This window comes from Calypte anna, chromosome 1 (assembly GCF_003957555.1).
Source record: "Calypte anna isolate BGI_N300 chromosome 1, bCalAnn1_v1.p, whole genome shotgun sequence".
Taxonomy (NCBI): domain Eukaryota; kingdom Metazoa; phylum Chordata; class Aves; order Apodiformes; family Trochilidae; genus Calypte; species Calypte anna.
The window spans coordinates 18,380,540-18,403,782 of record NC_044244.1 but is presented as its reverse complement, the minus strand read 5'-3'; the positions used below and the strand labels follow the sequence as shown (position 1 = coordinate 18,403,782).

The following is a 23,243-nucleotide window of genomic DNA, read 5'->3' as shown; positions in this document are numbered from 1 at the left end:
TGGAGGGGAATTGGACTAGATGACCTTTAGAGGTCCCTTCCAACTCAAATTATTCTATGATTCTCAATCTGCTTGTGAATATTTTCTAATTAATTGTAAGAAAATCGGAATTTATTCACAAAGAGTTACTTTGGACATTCTGAATTACAAGCTTTTTTTGATTAGTGGTAATTTAAATGTGCTTATCTGACGTTTCATTCTAAATGTCTTCCTGACATAGTATTTATCAACTCTAATACATGTATGGCTTATGTGAGCATAACTTTAACAATATGGTTTTAATATGAACTATACTAATGTTTGATTAAATGATATGATAATGATATGATAATGTCTGATTAAACCTGAAAAAATGGAGCAGACATTTGGAAGCCATTGATTTCCAAGTAAGCATTACTGAGCCCAAACCAAAGCAATATAGAGATAATATTTAATCCAGTACAGATACAGGGCTTAAACCCTTGGTTTCTTACACCTTTTTTCAGGTGGTTTAGAAAAATTAATAAAATTTTTAGAATTCATATCATAGCATGAATGTTATGTTGGTCTTGTACACTTACTCTTGAATAAGCATCTTATCATTAATTTGTATTCTATAAGATCCTTGTGGAAGCCAGAGGGAAGGTTCTGACATCTTTTTGAGTTGATAATTATGGGTTCTAGAGTTCTTCTGGTATTTGGGAATGCTGCAAAAGTAGAATGTTTGTTTTCTTTCCCATCACTTGGGATGAAAAACTGAAACTACTTTTATATACTCACAGTTATCTCCCGTTTTCTTTTCCTAGCATCGAGTTATTGGAATTGCCTGAGATATGACCATGTTGATGTTTTTTTTAAAAAAAAGGGGAGAGGGGCTGTGGGAAGTAAGAAAAACTGGTGCAGGTTGAGTTTTTTGATTTGTTCTGTCATGTCTGCATTGTCAAGTGTGTATTTGCCAACTAGTGGCTAATTAAGCTGCAGGACTTTGGGGGATGTCTCATTTAGTTGTGGTTTTTTCCTCTGTTTGGTTTTGGTAGGTAAACTTCTAGCACAGTTGTGCTAGAAGCTTTGCAAACATTGCTTTTCTGTAAATTTTGTAACACATTTTAGCTCACTCTAGTAGATGAGGTTACAAGTGCTTTTTTTTTTTTTTTTTTTATTCTTATCGGATAAAATTTGTCTTAGGAAGTTAAGGTGAATATTGATAAGGTGAAGTAGATTAATTTTACTTGAATGGCAGTGTAATTGCATTTAACAGACAATCATCCACCACCCCAACTTTTTTATTTTAAAAAATTGAGTTCTTAGTTTTTAGTTAATGAAACTAACATAACTGCATGAGATGTAAAAATATTTACTCAGGTATAAATTGTTAACACCAACTATAAACACCTACTTTTCTATCCCTGTTACATTTCCAGTATAAAAGTAGGACCTACTAACTAGGACAGATTGTTGGTAGACAAGGTGTGTTTTTAAAATGTTATGCTTTGTTTCCAAACAACAGTTTATTTGGTGGGCTGCACATTTATAGTGAGTTTTATAACAGACTTTATAACTACAGGTTTTCAAAAATCACACTCTATTTATAATTTTTTCAGGAGATAAATCTCCCCCTAAACTTGAACCATCAGATGCATTACCTCTTCCTTCAAACTTGGAGACTAATTCAGAACCACCAACCCTCAAACCAGTAGAACTCAATCCAGAGCAGAGTAAGCTTTACAAAAGAGTAAAATTTGATAATGAATTATATAGCACTTCCATTCAGAAAGAAATAAATGGACACACTCCAGAACACTTACTTGACAGTAATCTCAATGAGTCGACTGTTTCTGCTGTAGCTGAGTCATCAACTGATGTAAACAGACGTACATCCATTCTCTTCTGCAAATCGAAAAGTATAAGCCCCCAAAAGTCTGCAAAGAACACTGAAACCCAGCCAACTTCTCCACAGCTAGGGACCAAAACCTTTTTGTCTGTAGTCCTTCCAAGGTTGGAGACACTTCTGCACCCAAGGAAAAGATCAAGGAGTGCATGTGGAGATTCTGAGGTTGATGATGAGTCCCCTGTAAAGCGCTTGGACACAGGTAAATGTTACAAAACTTCCTTGAATGGGTGTATCTTGAAAGTTAATATACCTTTTTTTTTTTGGCATACATGTAATTGTTAATCTTCAGGTTTTACCACTTAAGCAGCTTTTCCTTATAGTTGGAGTAGTTACTGTTCAGAGAACTACTAACTCATTTTCATGTTTGCCCTGTGCAATTACACTTAGTGAACCAAGTTTTACTTGTCCACAGTTTTCAGCTTAGCCATGGAATCTTCAAGTTTACACGTATGGGTGGGGGATGTGTTTCTTATAAAGCTGTTTACAATTTGCTTTTGTTGCAATCAATATGAAAGCTGTGTCAGCTTCATTTTTGAAAATTCCCTGCAAGTTTACACGGAAACATAATACATTGTGCCAAAACCAGAATTCTTGTAAGCAGGAACTTGGAAAATATGTATTCCATGTATGGCTTCATTTTGCTATAGTGTACTCCAAGCATATTTTAACATTACAAAATTGATGACTGTCTTTGAGGTAGTTTGTGTACCCATGTGTTTCATGGAAGCATTAAAATCCCAAAATATAATGACATTTCCTGTGTTTCTTCTGGTTAGTCTGTGCACTTGAAGTAAATAAATTTGAAGAATCTAAGTGTAAGATTACACTTGTTGTGAGACTTGTCTAAAGAACATTAAAAAATAGGTTATCTTGATACAATGGTATAGTACAGTTGGAGACATTATTTGCACCTTTTTTTATCCAATAAATAAAATTATGGCTTGCTAAGTTTGAATAAACTTTCTTCAAGGAAGAAGAGTAGCATAAGGAAATCAATTAAGTATATTTCCTCAACATTAGCCATAACCACTGGTATGGCTTCAATCTTACATTTGAAATAAATACTTTGTTTTGTTGTCATGTTGATAACTCATATACAGGTATGAAAACAGCGTGTGATTTATTTTTTGTGTGTCTTTGAATGAAAGCTGCAGGAATGTAACTTAAACATTCATTAGGTTTGTCCATGAGTCCTGAGGAAACTGGTGGATGAAGTTGATAAGCTACTATCTTTCATATCTGAAAAATGGCAGTCTGGTGAAGTTCCCACTGACTGGACAAGGGGAAAATTATCCACATATTTAAGAAGGGAAAAAGACTCCAGGGAACCACAGGGCATTCAGTTTCATGTCTGTGCCTTGCATGATCATGGAGAAGATTATCCTAGAAGCATGGAAAATAAGGAGGTGATTAGTGGCAGCCAGCATGGCTTCACCTAGGGTAAATTGTGCCTGACAGCTTTGGTGGCCTTGTACAGTGAGGTTACATTATTGGTAGAAAAGGGAGGAGCAACTGATGTAATTTATGTAGACTTGTGTAAATCATTCATTGCAGTCCCCCACAATATCCTTGTTGCTAAATTGGAGAGATATGAACTTGACTGACGGACCTGAATGGGGATAAGGAACTGGCTGGATGGTCCAAATCAAAGAGTAGTGGTCAATGGCTTGATATCCAAATGAAGACCAGTGGCAAGTGGAGTTCCTCAGAGTTCAGTGTTGGGACCAGTGCTGTTGAACATCTTTGCCACTGTCCTTGTCACTGACATCAAGCACACACAGGTTTGCTGATGGCCCCGCTCTGGGTGCTGCAGTTGACATTCTGAAGGGAGAAGAGAACATTGAGAGGTACCCTGACAGGCTTGAGAAGTGGGCCCCTGCAAACTGCATGAAGTTCAACAAGGTCAAGGGCAAAGTCCAGCACATGGGTCAGTCCCAAGAACAAACACAGGCTAGGCAGAGAATAGATTGAAAACAGCCCTGACAAAGACTTGGGGGTGCTGGTTCATGAGAAGCTCAACGTGAGCTGGCAATGTAGGCTTGCAGCCCACAAAGCCAGGTCTGTCCTGGGCTGCATCAAAAGAAGCGCGGCTAGTAAGTCAAGGGAGGTGATTCTCCCCCTGTCCTCCCCTCTCATGAGATCACACCTGGAGTGTTCCATTGAGGTCTGGAATCTGCAAGATAATAACAGTAAGCTCTTGGAGCAAGTCCAGAGGAGGGCTGTGGAGATGGTCAGGGGGCTGGAGCCTCTCTCCTATGAATATAGGGTGAGAGAGTTGGGGTTGTTCGGCCTGGAGAAGAAAAGGCTCTGGGGAGACCTTATAACGACCATCCAATATCTGAAGGGGGTCTACAGGAAAGCTGGGTATTAAGGGCATTTAGTTATAGGAAAAGAACAAGAGGACAAGAGGAAACAGGTTCAAGTTGTGCCAGAAGAGGTTCAGGTTGGATTACTGGAGAAAATTTATTCACTGAAAGAGTAGTGAAGCATTTGAACACGTTGCCAAGGGAGGTGGTGGAAATCGACATCTTTGGGGGTACTCAAAAAATGGGTAGAAATGATGCTTCAGGAAATGATTCAGTGGTTATGGTGGTGTAGGACTTACAGTTGGACTTGATGAGCTTGAAGGTCCTTTCCAACCATGATGATGCAATGAAAATATTCTGTGAGGGGGGAATGGTGTCAACCTGGAAGGTGGTAGATTTAGGTTGGGTATTAGAAGAAATTCTTTACTGTGAGGATGGTAAGACACTGCAACACGTTGTCCGGGGCAGTTGTGGATGCCCCCTCCCTGTGAGTGTTCAAGGCCAGGTTGGATGGGGCTTTGAGCAACCTGGTCTAGTGAGAGGTGTCCCTGCCCTTGCAGGGGGGTTGAAATCAGATGATCTTCCAACTCAAACCATTTCCATGATTCTGTGATTACATGATAAAATAAGCAATTGCAGTGACATTTAAGAGAATAAATCCTTCTGGTGATTTTATTTTATACAAAGAAAACACCTTAGTATTAACTCCCTCACAATTAAAAATCCTTTGCTTATTTCATGATTTATATGATCACTATAGAGGGAATTTTGAGCAAGAATGATGGAGGTCTTGGTGAACATGTTGAGCCTTGGTCCTTTTTCAAGGCTTACAAAGTGTGTGCATGCATAAGTTATAATATGCACTAACATTAGAGAAATTTTTCTTGGGTCTTAGACCTTTTAATTTCCTTTAAAGTACTATGTTTAGGGGTTTTCCTAATGTATTGTTAGCACCCAACTAATGATTTCTAAGATCAGTGTAACTGAATTTTCCATAATAATATTTCTAGATATCCTTCTGTTTTTCTTGATACTGTAGGAATTGTGGAGCCTTTTATTGTATTCTGACATATCATTTTTTTGGAATGCTTGGTTCATTTCTTGGCCCAGGTAAAAATAAAGATACTCCCCTATGTGCTTCCTTAGTGGCACTTAACACTAATTTTTCTGTGTCATGTAGATGGTAAACATAGAACTGTAAGGTTTCTTAAAGGTATTAAAAAAAAGTTGCAAATTTGGAGATGCACACTGTTTACAAATGCAGTTGGCAGAGTGTTGGGGTTGAGAATAGATGAGCTACCTTCAAAATTGCAGGCTGAGATACTGTTAAGTCTGTTTTATCACGTACTTAAGGTACAAGAGTTGATCAAATAAACATTTTATTTGACCTGTTTAGTACATCATGGAATAGTTTGAGTTGAAAGGGACCTTTAAAGGTCGTCTAGTCCAGCTCCACATGCTTCATCTACATCTGATTGAAGAGATGGTTAATCATAATAAATATTAATCAGTTGACTCCAACATGGACTTTGGGCACTGAACCTGGAAGTCAAAATTCACGTGGCTTAGGACTCTTTTCTATGGAGTGGAGAGAGAGGGAGACAATTCCCACAGAATGGGGTCTGCAGTATGAATGTCCCTCAGAAAAGGCTTGTCTGTGTGTTTTTTCCCCCTTTACCTTTTTTCCCCTTACACGAGACAATATTATGTAGATATGTGCATGATATAGAGGACTTTCCAGTCCCCTATAAAGAGGAATTGTGGTAGCATTATGCTTTTACTGTATCATACAAGTTCTTCCCTAAAGCTCCCCCGAATGTGGGGTAGTTTATGTAGCCCTTGATGCTCTTTGCTAAGTGTGGAGCTGGTATTGGCATCTGCCACTCACTTTGACAGGGTCTTCTGACTTTGTAACTACTGAAAGAAATGGTGAGAGTTCACTGGGTTCTTGGAACTTCTTGCTCTGTATCTTTTCAAAGATGATTTTTGTTCTCAACAATACATTTTTCTTAACCCCTCAGATACCAAGGAAGAATAACTTAATATTGAGTGAGCTGGGTTGTGAAGTAACTTTCTATATATGCTCTTTCTGTAGAGGGATGTAAAAATAAAGCCTTCCCAAATGAAAGGCGTTACTCTTACGGAAGAGCCTGACACATCTCAGCAGCCTGGGGTTTTTTTGTTTTTTTTTTTTTTCCTTTACCTATTCCCCTGTCCTCCCTTATTTTGTCTTAACTTGTGGAACATTCTCAGTTGTGAGATATACCCTGTTTCCTGGGTTTTTTAAAATTTTTTTCAATATAACTTCAATTTTTGCTACAGTGTGTAGATCTTCACACTGGAGACAATATGTCTGCAAAATACTCCTTTGTTTCTTCTGCTGTTAAATCTCTGTAGAATATTGCTCACTCCAGCCTTCTGCTCCTGTTTTTACAGTCTATCAGTATAAGTTGGTGTTAAAATTGGTGTTGTTCATATACCCAAACAGCCTTCAGGTGTCATTAAGTCATCTAAACACTCTTAAATTCTTCATATTTCTTGTGGGCTTTTGATTTATTGAATTTAGCTCTGCTCTGTACTTAATTTATTCAATCCCTGGTTTATTGCCTTAAGCACAATTTTTGTTGGGGGTTTTTTGGGGGTTTTTTTTGTTTGTTTGTTTGGTTTGGTTTGGTTTTTGTTGGGTTTTTTGGGGGGTTTTTTTGTTTGTTTGTTTGGTTGGTTGGTTTGTTTGTTGTTTGTTTTTTTTTTTTTTGACATATTCTACATATAAAACATAAAGTTGAAGCCCAGCTGTTATGCTGGGTCCTGCACTTGGGTCATAACAACCCCATGCATTCCTACAAGCTTGAGGAAATGGGGAAGTACCTATTAGAAAAGAGCCCAGGGGTTTTGACCAACAGCCAGCTGAATGTGAACCAGCAACGTGCCCAGGTGGCCAGGAAGCCAAGTGGCATCCTGGCTTGTATCAGTGTTCATGTGGCCAGCAGGACCAGGGAAGTGATCGCTCCCCTCTGCTCATCACTGGTGAGGCTGCACCTTGGATACTGTGTTTTGTGCTCCTCACTGCTAGAAGGACATTGAGGAGCTGGAGCATGTCCAGGTTAGGACAGCAAAGCTGGTGAGACATCTGGAGAACAAATCTTATGAGTAGTGGCTGAGGGACCTTTGTATGGTCTGGAGAAAAGGAGGGTCAAGAGACCTTACTACTCTGTACAACTACCTGAAAGGAGGTTGGAGCAAGGTTGTTCTCTTCTGTAGTAACAAATGATAAAGAAAATGGCCTTCAGGTTGTGCCAGAGGAAGTTTAGATTGAATAAAAGAAACTTCTTTACTGAAAGGGTTATCAAGCACTGGAACAGGCTGCCCAGGTTGAATGACCATCCCTGAAGGCATTTATAGAATGCATACATGTGGTGCTTGGGGAGGCAGTTTAGCACTGGAGGGTAGAGTTAGGTTAATGGTTAGATTCAGTGACCTTAAAGGTCTTTTTCCAACCAGGACATTTCTTTAAGCTGTGTAGCGTAATATTTTGTGACATTTTTAGTTGGTGGCTCTCTGCTGTGTTTCTCATCATAGTGCCCAGAGGTAGTTTCTTGGGTTGCATAGAGGACATGTACACGTAAGAAGGTATCCCATACAGTGAAACTTGAATTACCTGAGACTAGGTAAAATACTTGAAACGAAGTTGCTTTTATTGTATTGGTACCAAAACAGTGTTCATGGATCACGTTGTCACTGGCTTCATCAGACCATGAGTTCCTAACATGCTAATACTCTCCTCACTTTCAATTTTCTTTCTCTCCTCTATTTTTTTTTCCCCTTCCTTCTCTTTTGCCCTCCTTCAAAGCTGTTATAACAGCTGTCAATCAGAAGTTACTTTCTAACAACATGTCATTGGAAAATTTAGAAGTTTTCATCTCATGTGAAATAGCTCTCAAGGTACAGAAAGGCTGGAAAATTACATCTAAAAATGCAGCTTGGTAACTTAATGAAGTAACTTACCATGGGCTAATTCAAGGACTGCAGTTTACTGGATTGTCCTGTATGTCATCACCAGTGTCACAGACCTCTGGTAAACATTTCTGCCTTCTTTTAGATGGCAACTTCTGTTCCAGTTCCTATTCCCTGTCCTAGAATGAGGCACAAATTAAGAACTAAATAGCTGTATAAGGGGGGGGAAAGTAAATGTTTTTTTGGTTTTGGTTGGTTGGTTGGTTGGTTTTTTTAACTGAACATGCTTGCATAACATAGTTCTGAAGTTCACCCTTCCATCTGTTTTATTTTCTTTGGATCCTGTGTCCAGGAGTTGTTCTTAAAACTACAGGGAAACATGTACTTTCAGTGAAGAAAAAATGTGTTGGCAAAAACTCTCTGTAAAATCCTTTAAATAGTAATTTAAGAAAAAAAAGTGAGTTCCATTTAGAAAATTGAATAGCTTGCCTTTGTAGGTACTGCTAGGCTACTCTGAAAGATTAGCTGCTAGTTGTTTTATATTGATAGATACTTAAAATGCTTTTTCATTATGTAAGTTTAGAATGAAAATAATCCTTACTTAAATTATTAATAACTCTTTGAATTTTCTTTTATATCAGGATTCAGTTGGTGGGAAAATAAAAAGCTTTAAATGGAAAATGTGTGAGAAAGTATTTTTTTTCTTAAGGTTCTTTACAGTTTGCTTTACTGCCTAATTCAGAAAAAAATATCCTGGTCTTAAATCCTCATAGGTAGTTTTTCCCAAGATAATTAGAAGTTCATGGTCCTTAGCTGGTACTGACTTTCTGTAGTCATATTTCTTGGACTCTGAATGACATACTGTTGATCTGTATGATTGAGGCACTTAAGTCTTGTATTTTACAATCAACTGTGTCTGTTTTACATGTGAAAAATCTTAGAAAGTAGAGCAGACTAAAGAATCCAATTTGTACAGTTAGTTTTAAGTTCTTCAAGTTTTGTGTTTACACTTTTTAATGTTATTTTCTACTATACTACTTCTGTCCTCAGTCTTTTTGGATCACTAGAACAATTGATACTCTTTAGAAGAAGTTTTAAATTTTTTTGATAAATGTTTCTGCTTGTATGCTCTTTTTTTCCTTTCAGATCTCTCTGGAATGTTTTAAAACTTCTCCATTACTTGCCTTCTGCTTGTATATTTTAATGTCTTGAAAAGTCATCCTACAATACAGTGATCCTGTTGTAGTATGTAGAGCAACAGATAGCCCTTATCTTGTGGAAGCTCTAGTTAGTAAATGTTGATTAGTTTTCCTTTCTGTTGTGCAGTTCAGATTCAGCTGTTTTAGAAAACTTTCATCTGATCAGTTGGAGACACTTCTTATTACCAGATTTTGAAGAAAATTAGTAGTTAGAGGATGAATTCCTAAGTATTCTGCTGAAGCATATAAAACCTTGACTATTCAGTGAACCTTGAAACTGTATTCATTATGTGTAATTTAAGCTGACAGAGTTAAAATTTTCTGTTTAGGGTCTTGAAAGCTGCTGCTTTTAAGTGTGTAGGTGCCACATCATTGGCTCACACTGGGTTTTCTTTGCTGTCTGTGGCCATGACCAAATTTTAAGCAGGTTTGAAAAGCTCTGTTCTTTTATCCGATCTGTTCATACCAGTGTATATAAATTCTCTTAAATTAGGGCTACCCTGCTTCTTATTCTTACTCTTACTGGAGAGGTTTTTAGATGCTTTTCAAAACCATGTTCTCAATGGATATCATGCATGTGGAAATTGGATTCTCTGCTTTCAATGACTTGTGTATATTTTCTTTTTCAAGAAAGAGGACTGAATCAAAATGAAACTTTTAATTTAGTTTTTCCCTGCTTATGAGTTTAGTGGAGTATTAGAACTAGAATATGTGAAACACTTTTATCATTCTTACTGTCTCTGGACACTGCTGTGTAAGGATGGCTTATATATTTGAAAGCTCTATTTCCTTTCAGAGAGACTTAATGGCTTTTTCACTGTCTTCCAGGTTCTCATATTAACTAATATCATGCTGGGTATTTGTATCTTTGGATCCTAATTATTTTCTATTATCCTCAACATGGAATGGAATTCAATTAAATGATCATTTGGGACGCAGAAAGACAATTACATTTGAAGTAATTATTTTGGATCATGTTGGAAACACCAGCCATCCTTAAAACAAAACAAAACAAAAATGAACACTGTTGGAGGAAGTCTTTGACATATATGAAACTATGTTCTTCATTCAATATATTGCCCTATTTCCGTAAGTTACAAAGTTGTACATGTTGTAGTGTATGTGAGACAAATTGGTCACAGACTTTTACCAGCCCCAGCATTCTTATTCCTAGAACATGCTTTGTGAGAGTAGATCAGTTTCTCTGTCCATCCTCTTCCCTTCCCCAAAACCAGTCTTAATCTTTGAGAAGTAAAGCATACAAAAATAATGCTTTACCTGTTTTCGTGCATTTATGTAGTTCTAATAAAATACACATTTTTTTTTCATTAAGATATTTGTATTGATGAAGACTAACATCAGTGATGTGGAGTAAGTGTGCAACTCAGGGCTTGATTAATCCTTACTTCATTATTAATAAGAGCTGGTGCACTGTATGCAGTTAATTTTTGAATGCTTATACTTCTTTAGTGTTTGAAATTATTTAATGGTTTTCATAATTTTTCAGCTCTTCAGCTGAAGCTTCAACACAACATTTTGTCTTACATTTGGATATGCTTGGGTTTGCATTGAGCTATGCATAATATAATCGCTTTAGAATAATTTTATATAAGTTCTGCTTCTTTATTTTTGTTTCAGCAGAACTGCAAAATGGGATTAAAGACTGAAATGCACAGTTCTGTATTCTGCAGCAGCATTTTGTAGGTTTGTGGAGCATGCTGCTCCTTGGACTGTCACAAGTTTTGTTCCTTTGTAATTTTTTCCAGAATTCTGCTTTCTTTCCAGGATCACTTTTTCCTGCTTTAGTTAATTTTGGTACAGGGAACAAAATTCTAATTTCCTTGATGTTGGTAGCCAGTGAAACTTCTAATGGCAGTTTAAGAATAAACTGCCACTGTTGAGAAAGTTGAAACTTCCTCTGATAAATACAACTTTCAGGACAGTAAGAAACCAATGAAAAAGTACCGAGCTGATAATTTCTGGCTTACTTTCTTTTTCTTCTTAGTTTAAGTTGCTTGTTAGTGTTTATTTTTAAATGGTTACTTGTCTTGTATGCTATAATTGACATAGCACTGAATTTCCTATGTAAACTGAATTTTAGAGCTGAAGATTGGAAATGGCAGTAAACCTGCATTAAGATCAGTGGCAGACTTCACTATTTGTGAACTCCTTTTTTAAATGAAAAATTTCAGAGTTCTGCCTCTGAGAGTGGATTGTGTTTTTAAGAAAATTAAAAACAGGAAAATAAAAAGGAATCAACTGCTAATGAAAGGTTGTAGTTTGATGTTTGAGACTTGGTTTTGGGGGTTTTTTTTGTTTGGTTGGGTTTTTTTTTGCAGTGGGAAAGGGGGAAGGTTCTCAGTCAAGGATGTTGGTGAGGGTCTATGAGTAAGAAGTTCAGAACCTGAGCTAATAAAGTTTCTATCTAAAACTTTGGAAAAAGTTCATCTGGTGTAACAAAATCGAGAGATTTTGGAAAATGTAAAAGGCTTATACAGGTTTGTTGCAGGCCGACTCAGGCTACCAATCTGCTAAAGCAGGATGAGTTACTTCTCCCATGGATTTGCTTTATTTGACATTCTTAGTAATACGCAAAATTTAGTAAATGCAAAGTCTTTAAAGCAAATGGGGATCTTCTTTGATCTCATTTATTCTAGTAGCTATAGGAAATTGGGTGTTTATTGATTCAAGGGAGGAAGAGTTCTGCATTCATTTAAACAAAAAAACTCCCAGTTACATACAGCATGTAAGTCTTTTAGTCTTTTCTGTGTTGGTGATACCATAACACACTTGTATTGTATTGTCTGTGTTTTTTCTGTCAAGTAACAAGGTCAATTGGTATCTGGTGCCTCTGTGACTAGATAGGAGCGTGTTTTGTTTAAAATAAGTGAGGTCTTTCTTAAAAATAACACCTATTCCTTTTAATTTCTGAAAAGTAGATTGCATAAACTGAGTTTCATGGATATATTTGGGAAAATTGCTCCTGTTTATAGCCTGCATCTTGTGTTTTTCATGCTTCCACAAGACAGAGTGAAATCTGTCTGGGAAGCTCTAAATGCTTTTGTACTTTTATACTCATTATTTTTCAGACAAAGGTTGGGAGTTTTCTTCCTCTGCTAATGAACACTCAACAGATTGCTTACTGTAATCTTAAAAACTTGCATTAGTGAATCAAATAAGTCAATAGGCTCATAATGGAGATTATGTTTAACATACATACTACAAGACTGGACTGAAATTAATAAAGGGTTTTCTGCCATAGTTGTCTTACGGTATAATACTCTGTAGAGAGCCACATGAAGTTATATAACTTTATCTGATTGTCTGAATGAGCAAGGATCATTATGAACTTCAGGACTGATAATAGGATGGGTGGGATGGGTAGCTTTTTCTCGTGGTATTAGAACCATGGTGCTTGTATGCCTGAAATAAAATCTTTATTGTGATGAAACATATACTGATTGAATTTGTATTAAAATTTTGTTTGCTTGTCATCTTACATATTGCAGTAGCTGATTGCAGGCTAGTACTGTTGTCTTTAGCCCAGTTAATTTCTGTTGATATAATTGAGCATGTCTGGGGGAAGAGGGGACCTGATTTTTTTTTTGGGGGGGGGGGCTTTTTTTGGTGTTTTGTTTATAGGGGTTTTTTTCTACTTTTTATAATTTTTAGTCCTAATTTTGCCCCCATCCCCTTTGGGAAAGTCTTCGGAACCCTATCTTGAATTTTTCTCTTTAATCAAATGTGGAAATGGTTGAGTAAGAAGTGTACTGTTTCTGAATTAGCAGAACAGGATTGGTGGCAGTCATTCAAACAGTAGCTTGTAATAGAAAAGTGGTTTTATGTTTCCATTACAGTTATGAAATTAAAATATAATACCCTTAGATGTATATAAGCTTGTGCCAGGGAAAGAATAGTAAAAAACAGTAATGTGCAAAATTATTGATTGTTGGTCACAGCAAACAGATGTGGTAATGTTGTGAGGGAATCCCTACCACTCTTTACTTCCCAGTGATAAAAATTTATTTTCAGCATTTCTTGACATAGTGTTACAACTTTGTATTCTAATGAGTGTTATGTTGACTTGGTAAATCTGCCTAGTTTGCAACTTTTTTTGTTTGTTTTGTTTTGTTTTCTACCCAGATTCTACAGCCTGACTGTCTTAATAGTGGGAAACATTACATCCATAGACTGATTTGATATTCTATTTGGCATTTTCCATATTAAAATCTTTATTTTTTTATAATACTAGCTAAATTTCCATCCTACCTTTAAAATCTTAACTACACAAACTTTCTATTTATAATACTCCGTTTGAAATGAAGTATGGTTCCTCTTTTTTCATCACATCAAAATACTTGGAAGTACAGGACAATAATGATACGATGTGTGAATACAAAAAGTTGTTAATGCAAACAGTGGGATTTGCAGTTTGATGCAGTTTATTTTTGTGTTATGCTGTAGGTTTGTCAAATGGTTTTGGAGATGGAAATAAAGAGAGAGCATTAGATGACACTCCAGGAAGAAAGGTTGAACCTCGTCGCCGCTGTGCATCAGAATCTAGTATTTCATCTAGTAACAGTCTTTTGTGTAATTCCAGGTAAATATATAACTGAGACTAAATACATCAGTTTTCTATATTGGTTGTGACGAACATCAGATAATTGCATAAATTTTAGGAAAAACATTTCAATTTTCTCCATTTTTTGTCAAACTTGAGATACCTCTTAGGATTGCTGGTATTCTTTTGTTTAATTCAAGTTATTGCAGGTCTGGGCACGTTATACTTGACTGTGCTTCTCTTGTTCTGTATGGTTGGGTATGTGTTCACACAACCTTACTAGTCCTGAACACCAAAAATTAGTGTGCTTATTTTGATGAGAGGGGGAGAGAAGCAATTTCCAGAGCAGTCTTGTACACAGGGCAATTGAATTCACTACTTGTGGAACTGTGGATTAGCCGTCAGTGATTTGCAGTACAGGCTAGTTACTGCAGGGGTGATAATACCTGTATACCAGCTATTGACCTTGTGTTTGTGAAGCCTGTTGTTGAAGATAGGACTGTCAGAATGGTCACCTGTTGCCACTGATAAATATTTCTCCATCAACAATGGTGCAAAAACCTCTAAAAGCAGGCTAATCTCTGGGTAAGTGGTAGTGGTGTCCAGTCTGAGGCTATGAGGATGGATTATATGAGAAATATAGGATAAATCTGTTAGAGAGAAAAAGGCAACTTTATTTATTTGTTCAAGATAGGTATAAAACTGTCTAAGGGAATGGTCGTGCCAGACGCTTTCAGAAGCAGAATTTGACATTACATCTCTTATAGATGGGATAAATTGAGAATATAGAACAATTGCTGATCAGATTCTGTGATCTCTTAAAGAAAAATCCCATTTTGTGTATAGACATTCCACAATTGAAAGACTTAAATCTGTAGTGAAAAATGAAAGAGAAAACATTGTTTCCTTTGTGATGGGGCAACTGGAGCAGAGTTAGTATATTTTCCTTTGAACCAGTACCCACTGCAACACTGAAGACAAAGCAGTTCCTATCATTTGTGTATGTGTAACTTGTACAGCAGTCAGGGTGCAGTTTCATACTGTTTGTCTTTTGCTGATAACCATGCAATTCTGTGCATTAAAACAATCTTGGGTTTGGCTTTTAAATTGCTGTTTGTTACATAAAATTTGTTAGAGCTCGCTGCTCTGGTTTTAGTGTGTACTAATGAATTTTAAATTCTTTTTCAAGGTTTTGATTTATAGTGAATAACATTAACTGTCAAGTAGTAGTTTTAATATTAATATTTTTGTAGTTTCAGCCTACCAAAGTGTGGTAAAGGTAAACCTGCACTTATTCGAAGACACACACTGGAAGACCGAAGTGAATTGATATCGTGCATTGAAAATGGAAACTATGCCAAAGCAGCAAGAATTGCAGCTGGTAACTATAAATAATTGTAATTCTTGATAATAATGTATAACGATAATTTTGTCCATTTTGACTGATTCTAGCATTCTTTCTTTTGCTGCTAAAATACCAGACTTTCTGATAGCGTTGATAGTTCTGCAGAAGCACTGGTTTCTGCTTTTGACTCTTTAAAGGCTTTATTTGAGAAAGATAAATAAAGTGCTTTACTTAAAGTGATCAAGCAACTACAAGCAAGACTTAGCCTGAAGGGCTGTTTGTGGTTCTGCCAATATTTTTGATTTGTTGCAGTGTTTGGCTTAGCATTTACTTCTCATGCACTGTTCTGCATAAATGTGTTGACAGATGGATAACACATGGTCTGCTTCAATTCAGGAAAAATTTGAAATTGGGAAGAAGTGGGAACTTCTAGGAATTTAGAATATAGTAAGTTACTATAACTAGTAAATATTCCCTAAAATAACTAGTGGATAGTTATTTTAGGGAAATAGCTATGTTGATACATTTCCTACCTGTTTCAATATTTTAATTGCAGTACAAGATTTAAGTAGGTCATCTCTTCTGTAAGTAGAACTGTGTTTGTGTAATACAGTGTTCCCATGCTGAAGTTAGCTATCAGCCTTGTGGCGTCTAGCAGGCCTGTCCTTAGTTCCCGACCTTACAACTCTTCTCCCCCACATCCTGGATGTTTTGTGTCCAAGACTCTTTCGTGTCTTTCTATTTCTTTTCTCTGACACTTTGTCCTGGGTAGTCTTATATTTAACAATTTTGACTTCAAATTCCTGTGCCTGTTTTTTCAGAACTCTCCTTGATCTCTTTTAATGAATTCTGTCTCTTCAGATACATTCTACAGCTTCCTAAAAGGAGAAGCAAATAACATTTAACAACAATATTTTATATATCACTAGATATTCTGTCTAATTTAAGCTTTTTCAGCTACCTTCTGCACCCTGCAAGCTCATCAGATCAAGAAGAACAACTAAGAGTGAAAACTGCTTACATTCTCTGCATAATTAGAATTTAATCCTTATTTAATTTTATTAGTAAAACCCCAGATCTTATGAAGAAAATTAAAGAGTTGTTCATTCTTGGCAAAACATCTTAAACAGTTGTGTTTCAGAGAGTATGTATGTTTTATAAACAAACACAGTGCTTAGAGTTATGCTACCTTGAGGTCCAAGGAATATCTTGTTTCCATTTCCAAGATGCTGGCTCAGCATCTATGGTATGGGATGTTGTAATACTGCAGTTGTGATGGGATTCAGTTTTGCAGTGATAAATGGATGTAATTGTTGTAGTTTATACATACTGAAATACAGTTGTTCAAACTCAGTGTCACAAGTACTGCTGATACCACAAAGCCAAGTGTATGAGTTAGGATATATGGTTTTCTGTTATATTGCTGCCATGTTCAGCATTTTTGATGTCTGAGACTGAGATATGCTTTAGATCCAAGTCTGCTCAATGGACAGGACTGTTATGGAAAAATATGTTCTATATTGAAATATGAAGATTATGTTATTAATTCAGAAGTAATACAAATAGTATAAGTACAGAGGATGGATTAAAGTTTCATGAGTGACTCAGAATTATGTCTAAAACTGGGGGCCTGGTAGGATTTTTTCTGTTCTCAAATTGAGTTATCTGGACATCAGAGCTTGTCCTTCGTGTGCAAGAAGACTGGAAGATGAGTATACACAAGCTATGAGTGATTTTTCATTAATAGCTGCTTCATTACAGAGACGTGCTGAGATTTGTAGGTCTTGGGTTCCTTTATAGGGCAGGTAGTTGCTGTGCTGAAGTGGCAACATGTTCTTCTGTCTGTTCTTCTGCCTGTTCTTCCTGAACCTTGCCCAGTCTTTTTGCCTGGCTATTCCTTGTTCCCTAATGCTGGGTTCTTATCTAGGTCTCTTGTTCCCAGGCTTTCTCACGCTTTCTGTCCCAATTTTCAGTTCTTTGTCCTGTGAGTTGATCACCCTTGTTGTCAGTTTGTGGGGTGATGGTTTTTTCAAGTGGTGTAGATACTGTCTTTCCCTTCAGTCACATCAGACTGGTAAGCAAGAGAGGGAGGGGGATATAAAAAATTAACTTTCCTTTCTGTGTGGCCTGGGCACAGCTAACATTGCCATCAGAGAGAACATTTTGTCCACCCAAGAGTTACATGGTAAAAGGAAGGTCTCCATTTATCATTTGTGCTAAAGAATGATCCATCTGTGCAGCAGATACCACAGTCACCTCTTGGATGGCAGTAGTTCTGAAGTTGAAATATGCTTGGTGTCAGTGGATTTGTCCACAGATTTAGGTGTTTCATCTGTAAATAAAAAAAATTAAAAGAAAAAAGTACTGTGGACTATAAATCTGGTCATCTTTCAGTTCAGTGTCCTGTTTGTGGCAAAGTTTTTGTTTTAAAATAAAACAGGCCCGTGCTATGAAGAGCTCACATTCCTTGCTGTAAAATATGTAGATAATGGATTTGAAGTTCTTAGCTCTGCTTTTGAAGATGAAAGTACCTTAAAGTAGTAGGAGTAGTTATTTAAAATCTTAAGCAATACATTGTCCTGATTGACAAACTAATTTTCTCTCATAGCTTGAGGAAACAAAGGGGTTTTTATGTTGAAAACAAAGCCTACTAACCATATGTGCTAGCATAGTAACCTCCTATCACCATACTGAATAAATTCTGAATAGGAAAAATTCCAAGACTCTTCCCTAGTACTTATCCACCTGAAAAGTCTCTCAGGGAATCTAGCTGCAGGCATCCTGTCAGATTGTAGTGACTTTTGAATCGTCATTAAAATACCATTTTCTTTTTTTCATATCAACTCTGCAGCTGTGAATAAAGAGATTTCTTTTCTTTCTTGTTAACTGTCCTGCAGAGGGGACTTAATGCTGTTTTTGTGTACCAGATATAATTCTCTATCTGTTTTTCAAAATAGTCTTGTGTATACAGGATACATGAATCTAAACCTTCATGACTCTTTCTTAAGTGGCACATGAATACTTAAGGAACTGGTATTAACAGAGCAGACAAATAAAGTACTTGTCTAAATTGCTTTTTTTGTTGTGTTCAAATGCACTGTTTTATTCTGATACTATTGAAATGTTTTGCATTTCTGTAATATGCAGTATTTTATGTATTCAGCTATACTCGGAAGAAGTATAAGCATTGCCTGCATGTACTGCATTTGTGCATATTATTAAGTTTATAAATCTTAAGACTACTATTCTGGCTTTTGATGAGAAAGTAAAGAATTTCCTAGAATGACCTCTCTAAAAATACACAGAAAGGAACAAACAAACAAAATAGTACATATAGTAACTGTTTTCCCAAGATTGTGCAAGAAACAGTATAAATAAGACAAATTATTTTCTCACTTTTGTAAAATGGAATCCACTCATTAAAGATCTCCTGGAAGGCCCTGCTGGGGTTGATGGCAACAGTCCCAGTTTTCTTTAAGAGACTTGTTCAAGGTCTTAAAGACACCAGAAGAATTGTACTTGTTTCTCCTTCTCTGTGATATCCACACCTATAGTAGAACCTATAACAACATGTTTATAATGCTGATACAGAATGTATATCTGCATGCTACATTTCTTTACAAATAAGCATTTCCCATTTTAAACGGGAGTAGATTGGAAAGAATTGAGGAATATATTGTATTTTGGCATTTAGAGAGCTACTTCTATCAAGTATTATCTTATTGCTAAAAAAAAAAGTCGGATTGCAGCCTCTGAATTCCATTTTAGTACCATGTTCCCCATACAAGAAATGTCTCCTCATCTTCACACCTTGTGAACTTTACCTTTTTCCTACTTTTGCTGCCCCTTATTCCTTTACTGTTGCCGTAAATAAGTAGAAATAAAAAGGCAGATTAGAATTTATGTATATGAATATAAAGGTGTATCAGACCAGCATTTTAAGTTATCAGATGCTAGTCCTCCTGTGAAGTCCCTACACTTTGGAAGTACACCATGCAACTTGCATCTGCAATACCAATGATAGGTTTGGCATTTCAGAAGAAACTGGTTATTTGGAGTACCATAATTCTGAGTTTGCTTTGGAATTTATTCAGGGGGAAAGGCTTACTCGAACTTTGCACACACTTGCTCTCTGTGAATCAAGGCGTTTTAAGATATGCTAGTCCTAGAAGTGATCAAAAACTTCTTTGTCTGTAGGCTTTGAGTAAAGAACTGTTACGAACACATTACCTGCTTTTTATTGGTATATCCATGAAAGTTGGTATTTGGATTCTAATGATTATGAGATATTGATGAAGAAGCAACTGCAACTTGTCTAAAGTTTTGTTTTTTAACATTTTCATTTTATGTTGTTATTTGTTCTTAGAAGTTGGACATAGCAGTATGTGGATTTCAACTGATGCTGCAACATCTGTTCTTGAGCCTCTGAAAGTAGTATGGGCCAAATGCAGTGGATATCCCTCCTACCCAGCTCTGGTAAGTACACAGCCTCCCAGTTCAGTACACTAATGATATCTGATCTGAAAATACGGGTGCATGAATTTAAAGTAATTGATAAATTCCCATTCAGGATGAATGAAGGTGGATTATTATGCCTTTTTATAATGCATAGTTTGTAACATTATTGCAATATCAGATGTTGATTCAATAATCTTTACTAGCATACCCATCTTTTGAGATGTGAAATAGTTGTTGCCATGGTTTAACCCCACTGGCAACTAAGCTCCATCCAGCTGCTTTCTCACCTCCCCCCAGTGGCATGGGGAAGAGAACTGGAAGAGTAACAGTGAGAAAAATAATGGATTGAGATAAAGACAGTTTAACAGGTAAAGCAGAAGCTTCACACGCAAGCAAAGCAAAACAAGGAATTAATTCACTTCTTCCCATCAGCAAGGAGGTGTTCAGCCATCTCCAGGAAAGCAGGGCTCCAACACGCATAATGTTTACTTGGGAAGACAAATGATACCCCTCCAGTTGTCCCTCCATTTCCTTCTTCCACCAGCTTTGTATTGCTTAGTGTGATGTCATATGGTGTGGAATATCTTTTTGGTCAGTTGGGATCAGCTGTCCCAGCTGTGTCTCCTCCCAGCTTCTTGTGCAGTTCTACCCTGCTCACTGGTGGGTTGGTGGTGTGAGAAGCAGAAAAACAGCCTTGAGTGTGTTTAAGCAGTGCTCAGTGCTAGCTTGAAGGTCTCTGTATTATCAACACTGTTTCCTTGACAAATCCAGAACACAGGCCCAAAGAAGCTACTATGAAGAAAATTAACTCTTTCAGCCAAAACCAGAACACTTCTCTCAATAGTCTTTGTTTCTGCAATATATATGTAATTGATCAGCTGAATAGGCATTTGACAAATACCTTATTAGTGTTGGAACTGTAAGATACTTTCTGCTGTAAAAGCAGTATAAAAATACTCTGATTCTTCAGTTTATTAAAGTACAAAAAAACTTAAGGGTTGGAATAAATCAAGTCATTGTATCCACTTATGAGTGATGCACTGGAAACTTAAAGCCCATGTTATTTTAAGGAGTAGTACACTCAGTTATGCTTAAATGAAAGCTTGCAGAGAAAATACTGTAAATAAAGTATTTGTCTTTAGACATCTGGGTTTATAGCTTGATTTACATAATAGACTGGACAGTCATGACTGTTCTAACAGGTGTGCTCTGGGAACTTCAGGAAATATATTCATACAGTCAGGTTAAAGTCTGTGGAGGCGAGAAGCAGACCACTTCGAGTGTCCTCAGTGGGTGACTCAAGCACTCTTTGGACAGATGCTGAAAATTTCATTATTTGATTGTCTTTCAGATAGTGTTGGAAATTTAGTTAGATTTAGGCTGACTGTGATCAAAGGGCTCCTTTTCTGCCCATTCCTTTATGTCAGACCTGATGGTTCTCTTCATGTATGATGAGTTGATTAAGGAATTAAACCTCAGTCAAGAAAAGAAGTTCTTCTCCTATTTTCTACAGACTCTCCACAGCATTAGCTTTCATTGCTTTAGTTCCCTTAATCAGTTCCCTTAATCAGTTGGTGCTGGTGTGGATGCTAGAAAAAGAACAAGAATTTGTAGGGTAAAGAGATGGGTAGAACAGGCACAGAGTAACATAACTGCTTTTTGGTAGAAGGTCATTTAATAATGCCGTGAGTCTTTCCATCAGCCTGAGTAGTTTAATGTTTGCAGTATCTTCTCCCCTCCCCCAGCCTTTTTCATAAAGAATTTGTGATTGTAACTGCATGTTTTGCTGAAAACTGAGTCTTTAAGTTGGATATGCAAGATACTTAAAAGAAACTTCTGACTTCCTATTTTCTGGAGGTTTTCTTCGCTTGTTTAAGAGGATGTTTTTTCTCCAGATTTTGTGTGTGGGGCTTATATTTTCAGAAACAAGTATTTTACTTCATTGTAGGTTGTTTCTTTAAGGTGTCTCAAATTCAAAACCCAAAATTTGAGGCCTGTTACAGCTTTTAGAAACCCTTATTAAACTTTCTTGAACTTGAAACCTGCTTGTCAGTCTGCAAAGTTGTACTAAGCGAAGTTCAAATGTGACTTTAAGAAGAACTGATGAGTGAAAAATGCTTGAGAGGTAGTTTTTTCAGTTAAATCTACTGTTCTGCCTCCATTATGCCTATTCAGCTAGTGTCAAGAAGTTGTGTGTAACACAAAACCAACTTGCGTGCAGTGGCTGTTTAATTTATGAGTCTTTTTTTTTCCCATTAACTTTTACTTGCAATGCCTCCTTAGGGTAATTGATGTAGTTTAAAAATTAGGAACTGTCCTTTCTTCTCTTTTATAGATTATTGACCCTAAGATGCCTCGTGTTGCTGGCCATCACAATGGTGTTACTATACCAGTGCCACCTCTGGATGTACTGAAAATTGGAGAGCAAATGCAGACCAAATCAGATGAGAAACTCTTCTTAGTACTGTTTTTTGACAATAAAAGAAGTTGGTATGTTATTGTAAAGTATTGCATGAATTAACTGACTTAAAATTTTAAAAACTGTGCCTTTAGTCTTAAAGAAAACTGAAACGTTATCTTGCCATGAATATCTTTCCTATGGATATATCAACTCTAATGTCAAAATTTCATATTTGAGTGTTCTGGAAGCAAGGCTTATCACCACTGTAAGATCCTTTTTATGGTCAGTTTTATACATGCTTAAATGATCTTTTGATTTTATTTATAATCTAGTTTAATTTATTGACCTGATAAAATTGCTTCTTTGTCTAATGATTTTAGATGGTCTGGATGTCTAGGTTTAGATTTCAGAAGTCTAGATTTTTAAATGGTACAGGCTTTAGTGTTCATCATTATAAACCTCTGTCATTACTTTCTAAATGACCATGTTTGCAGGTTTTCTTCCAGTCTGCTCAAATGCATTTTCTTTATCTTTTTAAGATCTTTAGTTTTCTTTATATTTTTAACATCTCCAGTTCAATGTTTTATTAACACTCTCATTTGAAGTTCTCAGCCCTTTCTACATTCTTTTTTCATTTCTTTCAATATCAGTGGCATTCTGTGTGGAGCCTGAAGAGATAAATCACACAATAAAATATTCTTATCCACTAGCTCTTCTTATTATTTTTCCTTTGGTAAGGGTTTTGGATTTTGTTTTGTTTGGGATTTTTGGTGCATTTTTATTTGGTTGGGTTTCCATTTTTTTCCAGATATGAAAGATTTTCAACAACCTCTCTTACATAATGTGATGAAAGGAAGAATTTCCTTCTTGTGTTTTTCTCAATCCATCTTCTCTTCAGGTTTCCACATAGCTCAAACTAGCTTGAAACCTTTTTTTTTTAATATCTCAATTTTAATTTTGAATTTGATTACAGTTTCAGAAAGCATTTTCCTATTGAGCTGATGTGCTGTGTAGAAATGCTGCCATTCTCCTGACTCTGTTCCGAAAAGCTGACACCTAAATAACTTCTTGCCTGAGATTTAGAACTGATTTTTTTCTTTTCTGTCCCTGGAGATCCTTCAGCATAATCACAATAGTTTAGCTGCTCTT

At 36.4% G+C, this 23,243-nt stretch overlaps 1 protein-coding gene across 2 annotated transcripts in view; it reads left to right on the top strand.

Moving 5' to 3' along the window:
- BRD1 (bromodomain containing 1) overlaps positions 1-23,243 on the top strand; it is a 55,593-nt gene that overhangs the window by 30,769 nt on the left and 1,581 nt on the right. For both annotated transcript variants that reach the window (XM_030461581.1, XM_030461588.1), the window contains exons 8-12: positions 1,581-2,069; positions 13,794-13,929; positions 15,144-15,271; positions 19,602-19,711; positions 22,029-22,183. In XM_030461581.1, the coding sequence (XP_030317441.1) occupies positions 1,581-2,069; positions 13,794-13,929; positions 15,144-15,271; positions 19,602-19,711; positions 22,029-22,183 (1,018 nt within the window). The remainder of the gene's footprint in view (positions 1-1,580; positions 2,070-13,793; positions 13,930-15,143; positions 15,272-19,601; positions 19,712-22,028; positions 22,184-23,243) is intronic.